Here is a 10,931-nt window from a genome sequence, read left to right on the forward strand (position 1 = left end):
CAGAGACCTCAGGCAACCTCAGGACTGGAGTGGCCCAGAGCTAATCCACCTGGGCGACCCCATGGAGCAAAGCATTTAAAGAAGCAAAGGAGCCCTGGCCGGTTTGGCTCAGTGAATAGAGTGTCGGCCTGCGGAACGAAGGGTTACCGGTTTGATTCCAGTCAAGGGCACATGCCTGGGTCGCAGGCTCAGTCCCCACTAGGGGGCGTGCAGGAGGCGGCCGATCCATGATTCTCTCTCATCAATGATGTTTCTCTCTCTCTCCCTCTCCCTTCCTCTCTGAGATCAATAAAAATATATTTAAAAAAAAAAAAAGAAGCAAAGGAGACCTCCGCCTACCAGCAAGGGGGACGAAAGAGGAAGCGGGGATGGTGAGACGGCCTAGAGGACAATAACCTGCTTCTGACCCAGGAGGGCCGACCACCAGCCCCAAAGCACAGCACCGGTCCTTAGGAACTCAGCTGACTGACCCAGAACTGCCTGTGACCTGACACAGCTCAGCTGTGTTGTATTTCTCCGTGTGCCCTAGGTCCTCATGTCGGGCCAGGCAAGCTCACCTCCCCGATCCTTCACACCTGCTCCAACATCCCCATTGGTACTGCCCGGTCCCTCCTCCTGCCAGCATCGCACACTCAAAGCTGGACAATGCTCACCTCCATAGCTCAGGATTCTCTGGGGACCCCCACGTGGTGCTTTCCTCACATATGTGGCCAATAGTCATTCACACCCCACAGACAGAGATGGGCAGAGATGACTCCTGGCTTGTGCCCGACCACCCGCAGCGAGCTCTAATCCTCAAAGGAAATGCAAGGAGGTCAAGGCTGAATGAGCCCATGGGGCCCCGGCTGTCACATGGGTGACAACTAACTGCTGGCATTGCTGTGGGACTAGGGACCATATGTCAAAGGTAAGCCACACCTGAAAGCATTGGGGTGCCCGGTGCACACCGCACACCACCAGCAGCCCAAAACCAAGCCTTAGCAAGCTCCCCCAACTGAGCGCCAATTGTTATGTTTGCTCAAGGTGATCTAGTTAATAAGTTACAAACAAGTACATAGTGAAACGTTTAAGTTTTAAAAGACACAGGTTTGCACAGTAGAAGTGCGAGTTAAAAGCACAAGATACCATCCACGACTAACACATTGGTCATGATAAACTTCTTAGATAATAGTATAGGGAACCAGCGCCCTCATACACGGCTAAAGTGTGAAGATAATTTGGCAGTATCTTCTCAAAAACTGGAAAACATGTAATCTTTAAACCAACAATTCCACTTAGCAATTCCCATTGTATAAATCTCAGCATTTTATTACTATAAATAATGCTGCAACGAACACTAACTGCAATTGTCCAGCAACATCATAAACTATGGAGCCTCATAAAGCTACCAAGAGAGGCAGAGAAGACGAAGGAGGAGGAGGAAGACGGGGAGGAGGAGCGGAGAGAAAAAAGTGGGTTCTCTACTTGGGCTGATACGGAAAGAGTTCGAACACTGTACACAGTATTTCACCATCTGTGTGCACGCGCTCAGGCCCTGATCAGGGTGGGGGCGGGGAGACTCCCCTTCACTATAAATCTGTTTGCTCTTTTTGAACTTTATATCAGGTGCATAAATTACTTACCCAAAGGATTCATCTTAAAAACGATAAATGCTAACACTGTCACTTTGTTAAATTTTCTCTGCCTGGGAAAGTCATAGGTGCTTGCTTCCTAGTCAAACAGCACAGGAGCTCGCTAGGGTTCGGGGTGATGGCTACTGTCCACCTTAAGGTGCAAACACCCCTGTTCCCTCCCAGCGTGGGATTAATTTGCTGAATTGTCCCAAAGAGACAAGTATATGATTCAGTGAGGGTTGCTAAATAAAATAACAATCACAATGTAATTTTTTTTGATGAAAACCCTCAGTAACTTCCTTCTAAAATGGGTAGTTTTCTTTAGAAAAAAAAATACATTTAAGTTCTACGCTGTGAAAATAAGTTGACAAACAATGAAAACGCAGCCCTGATGTCAGAGGCCACTGGGACTGACTGTGAATTGTACCCTCACTGGCTAGCTCCCCTGGGGAGACCCGCACAGGGCGCCACTTGGTCTCCTCCCTTCCGGTTCCTAACAGGGCGAAGCTGGAAGTCTGGGCATGTTGGGGCTGTGCTGCCACAGTGCCAGCTGGGCAGGACGCCCCGCATGAGTGCATGTGTGTCCGTGTTTCCTTGGAGACACTCAAAATATTCCCTGCTCACTTTTCAAACTCTGCACACCCAGCTCCCAAGCTCAGGGACCGTGGCGAGCTATCCAGTGGGTGAAGATGCACCTCAAATGAGAATGCCTGTTGTGTTGGAACTGAACCCGATGGGCAACTGGGACCAGGAAAGAGGTGACCTAAGGCAGTGGTCGGCAAACTGCGGCTCGCGAGCCACATGTGGCTCGCGAGCCGCAGTTTGCCGACCACTGACCGAAGGGATACCGTGCAGCCCGAGCCCTTGCCTCCCTGTTTGGTCACTACCTGGAAACAACCTATGATACGAGCACAACAACAAAATGCCACGTTCAACCCAGAAATTTAAGTGAGAGCCTCGCTGGTTCCCAGGACATCAACCTGAGCTGGGTCCTCCCTGATCCAACTGCACAGGACAGGCCGCTTATACGAGCAGGTATTCAGAACTCTGTGTGTGTTATACCCACCTGTGTCGGTCGGGGGCTAGGACTCCAAGGGAGAAAAAGATGCTTCGTTTTTCAGAGCAGAATACAGGAGGGAGCGCATTCTAAGCACAACTGAGAAGTCTCTCTCTCTGTCTCTCCCTCTCCCTTCCAGTCTCTCTAAAAACCAATGGAAAAATGTCCTTGGGTGAGGATTAACAAAAAAATTAAATTAAAAATAAATGAAGTGATACGTTTGACAATATAAAAGGACTCATCGTCCCTTGTGGTGACTTTCCTTGCCCTGAATCCTATGCTGTCTGATGATACAGCGGGTTCAGTTTTCCAACCAACTGGAGAACCTCTGTCCTTCAGTGCAGGAGTCAGGCAACCCACATGGACTGCTGTCCCTCACACCTTCGCCATGAACTCTGCCACCTTCGCTTGTGCTGCTTGGTTTTGTGCTGCTCCCGTTTGCTTTCCTTCATTGCAAGGGCCCTGCTTTCTCTACATTTAGCTTTGCGCATGTGGTAGGCGGTTTATATCCTATTTTAAGATCTACTAGGATTTATCTCTAAGTTTTCCAAAATATTAAAAACCTTCATTTCTCAAATGATCAAGGTAAAAAAAGAATGATCTCCCCTCCCCAACACACAGCCCGTCTCTTTTCCTTGCTCTGAGGATTAGAAGGGGGAGAAAATGGCCCCAGGTTGGTAACATGGAGTGAAAGAAACCAAAAGCAAAATCGTGTTGTATGCCGAGACCGGCTTGGCTCAGTGGATAGAGCGTCAGCCTTCGGACTGAAAGGTCCCGGGTTCGATTCCGGTCGGGGGCATGTACCTGGGTTGCGGGCACATCCCCAGTAGGAGATGTGCAGGAGGCAGCTGATCGATGTTTCTCTCTCATCGATGTTTCTAACTCTCTATCTCTCTCCCTTCCTCTCTGTAAAAAATCAATAAAATATATTTTTTAAAAAAATCGTGTTGTATAATTCCTTCAACAAGGAAGTCGGGGATGGTGGCATGCCTGTGGCTGAGGAGGGACGGTCACATGGAGGGGTTCCTCCGTCTCCCGGCACCTCCCACCTGGCTGCTTCCGTAGGCAAAGTTTGGTGGGCTCTCCTCTGTCCGGCTCCCCCTGCCTTAGCGGAAGGCCTCTGATGACAAGACATCATGTACATCCGAAGGTGCATATAAAACTCTCGATGCAGCCATTTACAAACCCCTGCTCACAGCCCTGGGGATGTCGCAGTTTAAACCAATTCCTCCTGATTGCGCTGTACAGGATGCAGGTGAACCGTGGGCAGCCCTTCATCCGTCAGCTTCATCAAGCTTTCCCAGGGAGCGGACGCGTGGAGCAACCAGTCTGAGTTAGGCAGCTCTGGGCAGGAAGACTCTCAGGCCGGGTCACTAACTGTGTGCCTAGCTTGTAGCTCCCCTTTTAAATAAAGGAGAAGAGCAAACGTGTCTACAGAATCTGGTGCAAGAGTAAGCAACGGGTCAGAGAAGGCAGAAGATATGGTGTCAGGACCACAACCAGCAACAAACACAAACAGGTTCAAGTGCAGCTTTAAGGAGTAGGTGAGTGCAAAGGGTAGGGGAGGGGTGGGGGGTGGGAAGGGGCAGGGCAGCCCAAGAGGGACACAGAGAGAATAGATATGATGGGATTTGGATTGAACCAGTGGAAAAACCCAATCTCTTCATTTCATTTCCCCCTCTGTACGCACTTTTTAAATTTCACAACGAACACACACTTGCACACTCACCATTTCTCTCACCCAGTCTCTCTCCTTACTATTGACCATACCCCATACTCTAGTCTCCCTATTCCACAGATTTTTCCCCTTTATGCCAAATAATCTTTGTGCAACTGAAGTGAACCCTTAAATTTCTTAGTTACTCATTACTGTCACTGCTCATTTGTAATTGATTATTTCTGCCTGGTGGCCACAAACCAGGAGGCACCTCAGTGATACCTCAGTCTGATGGACAGATGGGCAGTCTGCCTGGACCAGCCAATGAGAGGGCAGAGAAGCAAGTGCCAGTTCGAGAGGGGGTGGGCATGCTAGGGCTTTCTTTCAGAGTGGGCTACTGAGTGAGAAGCCAAGCGCCAACGGAAGTGATTTCACAGTCACAGTTTGCTCCGAACCACCTAGAGCTTTCGTGGTCACAGGTGCCAGGAAATTCCCCACAATAACGGCGGATTTAAAGAATGCAATCTTGCTAAGTAATGAAACCACTGTGCTGGGAACACTCAGTGTTGGGATTGAGCTATCCTGCAAGGTAACGAGCTGTTTTTTGTTGCCCGTGAAATAAGGGAATTTTCCTGCATGTTCTGGGTGGATGAACCCTGCCAAGGCTTCTCAGGATGAGCCTGCTGGGCAGCCTCAAGGCACATTGGTTAAAACACCCCCCGTCTCCCCATCCCACCCCGGGCGCCCTCACCTCCTGCAGTTTAATCTCTTCCGGCTGGAGGATGTCCAGCACCCCGCTGCTCTGAATCTCCGGGAGGTCTTGCCAGAGGTTAAACCTGGAGTGCGGGTTGCTGAGCAGGCAGATCTGGGGCAGAGCCCTCCTCTCAGGTGGGCTTGCCAGCTCCTCCTGCTCCTCCTCTTCCTCCTCCTCAGGCGTCTCCTCGCTGGACGGGGAGCGGAGGTCATCGGCTTGTATTTCTGCATCCTGTTGCCTCCTGGTTTCAATTTCCTGGAGAGTTGATTTATCTCGGTATTCCTGATATAGGAGCCCTGAAATCGATAGAATTGGAATGAAGAGCAGAAAAATATTTCAGGTGAAGATCTTTCTGAATCACTAAGGCAAGGGCTTTGTCCTCTCATAAGGGCCAGGGCCCCAGGAATACACCAAGACAGACCCGCAGAAAACTACTGCCAGGCCTTCCCTCCCAGGGAGGATCAGCCCTTGTAAGTTTTGTTTTTTTTCCGAAGAAGGATAAAGAAACCCCTGAACTGATTTAAAATCCAATCACACAAATAAATGCTTTCCCCACATGAACCCTGCTGGGAGCCCTGCTTGGCAAACAAGAACCCACAACTTGATGTGTTAATAACCAACGTGTGCAGAGTGGATGGAAATGTCCCAATTATGCTTCAGTATGCCCCAGGATGCTTTCAAGGCCTTAAATGCTTCCATATTAAAACTCGAGTATGTTCATTTGTGAACTGGGAGTAGTTGTCAATTCTCATTTTGAAGGAAAAAACACTGCACCATCCTTAGGATTCAAAAGGGAAACATTCCTTTTTTGCTTTTGCAGTTTCAGACTTACTTCCCTGACCAACTGTACTTGAAGTAAATGCATTCTAAGTCTCCAAGGAGATTTGAGGGTGCCTATGAATCAGCACAGAGGTGGCACCTCCTCCACAGGGAAAAACCCATTTCAGACATCCTGGCTTAGGGGCGGGGCTGTCTCCTCACAGGAGCAGCAGGAAGCAGCCTAGGGAGAAGGGAAGCTGGGTGGGGAGGGGGAGCGGGCATGTGAGGCTGGGAGGAGGGGCATCGGACTCCAAGGGTCTTGTCTGCCTGCCATGCCACAGAGGCGGCAGCCTATCCTCTGGGCAAGAGAGAGGCCCCGAGAGACCTCGGGCGGGCGAGCAGCTCTGGTCTGTTTTTGGAGGCCCCGGATGGGAAGCGGCTGTGACAGTTCTGCAGGAGCGATGATGGAGGCAGGCCTGAGCTGCAGTGGGTGGAGGGATGGCGCCACACCTGTCAGGGCACAGTGAAAAAGTGGAAGACATGTCCTGGTACTGCTGGGTTACGAATGATGTCCAGGTTTTCAGACTGGCAACAAGGTCGGTTGGCCCCATTCAAGGAGATGAGGAAAACAGGAGGATCTGATTAGGGAAGGGGATGGTGGAGGGATCCCGTGGGCAGCTGAGGGGCACCTAGGTGAAGAGGTCCAGTGAGCAGCTGGACATACTGGTCCGGAGAATGGACAGACCTTTGATATGTCTACTCACAAAACAAAGATGATTCTCCCAGGAAAGTTCTGATACAGATAAATGCACCACTTGTATAGCACTGTCTCTTATAATGCAGTACAAACACGTTGCCTATTATTATTCTTTTCTTAAAAAAATATTTTTATTGATTTGAGAGAGGAAGGGAGAGATAGAAACATCATTGATGAGAGAGACTCATTGATTGGCTGCCTCCTGCATGCCTCACACTGGGGATCGAGCCCACAACCTGGGCATGTGCCTTGACTGGGAATCAAACCCTGACCTCCACGATCACAGGTCAACATTCAATCACTGAGCCACACCAGCCGAGCTAAATCCATCCTTTGGATTAAACTAGTTGGCTTCCTATGTTGCATAACACTAAATGATAAAGCCTTTACGGAAAGTGTAGAACTTGTTTAAAAAATTAAGATCCTGTGATTGTACAAGGTTACATTCCAGCAGAATACAACATGGAGTTAATCTGACAAAGGAATGAAAAAGAAAACCTAGTCTACACTAAATGCAATCGGGACTGAAGATCTATAAAGACAGAGGTTTAATGTCACCACGCAAACTGGTTCAGTCATGAGCACAAGATCTCTATTGTTGTCAACAGTAAACCAATTATTCTGTGATTCTGATACTGAGTTTATGGAGGTTTAAAGAAACTAGGTTCCCACAGGTGACTTGGAGTCACTTTTCGATGCTTAGCACAGTGCCTCCCCCACATGGTAGGTACATACTTATTTGTTGAATTGAACACCTTTTAAAAATGCAGCTTCCAAGCTTCACAAAAATATCTAATTTGGCATCTTTTTGAAGGTTCAAAGATACATCTCATGTACGCTACAGTCACGGCTAAAAAAAGTAATGGGTAAAAAATCATGGGTAAGGGGGATAGATTCTTAAAAAGATGTCCCTCCCCAGCAGACACTTGAAGACAGACTGCCCTTTTTTGCTTTTATACACGGCTGCTTGAGGATGTGATGTCTGGAGCTGTGGCAGCTACCTTGTGACATGAAGCCTAAATGCTGAGAATGGTGAAGGAAAAGGAGCTGGGTAATTGCTTGGCTGAATTAACCAACTGCTGAGCATCCTACCCCTGGACTCATTCACTGAGACAGAATACTTACATTGTTTAAGGTTATTATTATTATTATTTTTGCTGGCTATTCTGTTACTTTCAAACAAAGACTTCTAATACACGTGCTTTTAGAATATTCTTAAAATTTCATATTTCTTTTTGTGGTATTTAAAGTACGTATTTAAAAATCAATTTTCCTAGAGTTACTGTGATTACACAGAGTTATCTGACACACCGTGTCCCCATTTTTCATATCCTGTTTATTTTTTTTAGCTTTAAAATTCAGATAACAAGAGGGTACTTTTACCCGAGGAACTATGTTATTAAATTTCTGTGCTCAATGTACTGTTAATATATGATGTTTTCCTACTTTATATTTTGTACATTTAGCAAGCACAACTTTACATGGAAATTAATTTTACCTATAAAACCCTGCACCTGATATATTATATCCATGCAGAATTAGAAGGCTCAGTTCCCATCTCTCCTTATTAAAATGATCTATACCTGACTGGCTGTGCTGCCCTGCACATGAGGGTAAGTTCCCAGCTCTTCTTCAAAGTCTTCAGTCATTCAAAATCTCACTTTCTGAACAGAATAATTTTGTTCCTTGAATCCTTCAAATGGAAACTTCTAAGGGACAGAGAGTCTTATTTTTTTACTGAGCACCTTCTATGTGCCAAGCATTTATTAGGTGTCATAAACAACAGTAATATATGCACATACATGTACATACACACACACACACACACACACACACACACACACACACACACACAATATCCCAGAGTTGCAGGGTCCACCATCTATAATGACGGTTGTATACCATATCATGCATAATCCTGTCATGATTCTGTTCTGGCTTCTGTGGGATCCACTGCAAAGTCCAACACAGTGTCTGCAAAGTGCCCACGTGGTCATTCCACCTTCTTCCCCCCTCAGTTACACTGTGTGTTGAGGAACCTGTTGTCCTTTCCTGCTCCCTGGCAAAGAATTCACTTCATTCACAGAGCTAACAGCAGGGAGGGCTGGTGTAGGAATCTGTAAGGGAGAATGTGAGAAGAAGGCAGCAACAGCTCTGTGCTGCCACTCAACACATCTGCTGAGCACCTACTATGGATCTAGCCCAGGAGCCAGAAAAAGATAGTTACCATGTCAGTCTCTACTGTTTGGCACACGAGGAAACTGAGGGCAGAGATGGGCAGGCACCACAGCTCAGGGCCCCTGACTCCCAGCGTCAGGTTTATGCATTGGCTCAACAGGTCCAGCTGCCTCCAGGAGAGGAGTCTCCGCATGCCCAGGGCACAGACAGGAGCCTCTCCCAGCCCCACCCCGAGTTCCTTCCCAGTCATGGCATCGATCTTAGTCAAAGAGGGTCCCTTTCAAGAGGGTAGAAGTCTAGGCTTCCAGCATCTGCCACGGCAGAGGTGGCCCTCCTCATTCGGAAGGACAGTGTGGCAGGGAGGTGGGGGAAAGGCGTTTTCAGGAGTCTGTTCTCAGATCAGCCCTTCTCCATTCCCCCTGCAAACAAAGGGAAAAGCCGCCGCCACCATCCCACCCGGCCTGACACTCAAAGGGCCTGCTGGAAACAAAATTTCTGGAGTCAGCAGCTTCACAGCATGCAGTGTGCACTCCACCCCCTCAGCTTTGCAAGGGCTCAGCTCCTCTCAGGGCTCAGTTTGGAAAACCCCTGCCAGGGAAGAGTGGGCCGCCCCCAAAGTCTCCCAAACGCAGGGTCTTCTGGGGCCACGGATGCTCCACTTCCACTCAAGACACCCCCTGTCTGTCTGAGCATTTGGGATGAAGGGCAATGATGATATCTAGGGAGCAAATTTTCCAAACCTAGAATTTCAATTGAACAAATAGAATGCTGCTCTGACGACACTGAAAAACAGAAGATTTTCTAAGCAGCCGGTACCATTTTCTGAATAAGGGAACCCACATGATGAGAACTAGTTTGATATTATTAGCAGTTTTTGACTTTGAAATGCAAGTGCTCACGTACGTGGGACTCCTCAATCCACTTTCTGCATTCACAGGGCTTCAGCTGCAGCTGTGCCGAGCTGGACATAAATGGCCGCACCCCCCACCTCTTGGCCACAGTGCTGGACAGGCAGGTGGAACTAGGCTTCCTTAACCCAGGGGCTGGAGGGGGGTCCCCACTTTCTCTCTACTTTACCTGTCCCCTGTGCAAAGTCTGCCACTGCCTCCTCTTCCTGGATTGCACCTGGGAGCCTGGCTCTCCCCAGATGCCCCCCCCCCTCTTTTTTTGCAGATTCTCTCTCTTTCCAGGTCTTCCCCAGACCTCGTCCTGGGCTCCCTCCTGCCTGGCCTAGCAGCACCTCACCCCTGGTCTTTCCCACAGAAGTGACAAGGGGCTGGGCGGGTAGACCTCTCAAGAGAGAGCAGGACAGAAATGCATTTGCTAAAGCCCAATTATGCAGCACGATTAAAATGGGGCAGTTTTGCCTCTAGAACCAGTTAGAACCAAACATGTCAAAACGTTCGCTAGGCCCAGCCGGCGTGGCTCAGTGGTTGAGCATCGACCCAAGAACCAGGAGGTCACGGTTCAATTCCGCATCAGGGCACATGCCTGGGTGGCGAGCTCGGTCCCTCGTGTGGGGCGAGCAGGGGGCAGCCAATCAGTGATTCTCTCTCATCATTGATCTCTCTCTCTCTCCCTTCATCTCTGAAATCAATAAAAATATATTAAAAACAAACAACAACAAAAACGTCCCCTAGCTTCCTCACAGAAATGCAAGGGTATCTCAGTAGCAGGGGGACCCTCAGAGTCCACCAGGAGCCCACGTTTGCCCCGTGAAGCGCAGCCACCGCTTGAGGACCCACCTATTTGTTCGATGAGGTTCCTCCAGGAGTCGGCGGGAATGGGGTGGATCATCTGCAGGGCCTCCGTGAGTGTGGTGGGGCTGTCGGCCAGCGCTGGGCACTCCTCGGGCGTGGCCCCATTTCCCGGGGTGGAGGGTGACTCACTGCAGAAAGAAGCAGGGGCAGGACCAGTTATTTTTAAGCAACGACACACCTCGGCTAGTTGGCGAGAGACGCGGCCGTGGCCAGCTGGACCCGTCCGGACCGTCCAGGCGGGCCCCACAGGCCCTTTTTGTCACAGCACCAGGGCGCGACCGAGTGATTCATTCCCACACCAGCCCGTCCAAAACCTTCGGGTTTTCGGAGCTCGCGGGCAGGCGTCGGAAACTTGGCGCTCCCAGCTCTCTCCACGGCGGCGCCGCCCGGACGCCC

The 10,931-nt window shown here is 49.3% G+C and overlaps 1 protein-coding gene across 1 annotated transcript in view; it reads right to left on the minus strand.

The window, feature by feature from the left end:
• NGEF (neuronal guanine nucleotide exchange factor) overlaps positions 1 to 10,931 on the minus strand; it is an 82,585-nt gene that overhangs the window by 16,665 nt on the left and 54,989 nt on the right. The window contains exons 4-5 of the mRNA XM_006760438.2: positions 10,521 to 10,663; positions 5,079 to 5,377 (exon numbers count right to left, since the gene is read on the minus strand). Of these exons, the coding sequence (XP_006760501.1) occupies positions 5,079 to 5,377; positions 10,521 to 10,663 (442 nt within the window). The remainder of the gene's footprint in view (positions 1 to 5,078; positions 5,378 to 10,520; positions 10,664 to 10,931) is intronic.

This window comes from Myotis davidii, unplaced genomic scaffold, assembly GCF_000327345.1.
Source record: "Myotis davidii unplaced genomic scaffold, ASM32734v1 scaffold370, whole genome shotgun sequence".
Classification (NCBI taxonomy): domain Eukaryota; kingdom Metazoa; phylum Chordata; class Mammalia; order Chiroptera; family Vespertilionidae; genus Myotis; species Myotis davidii.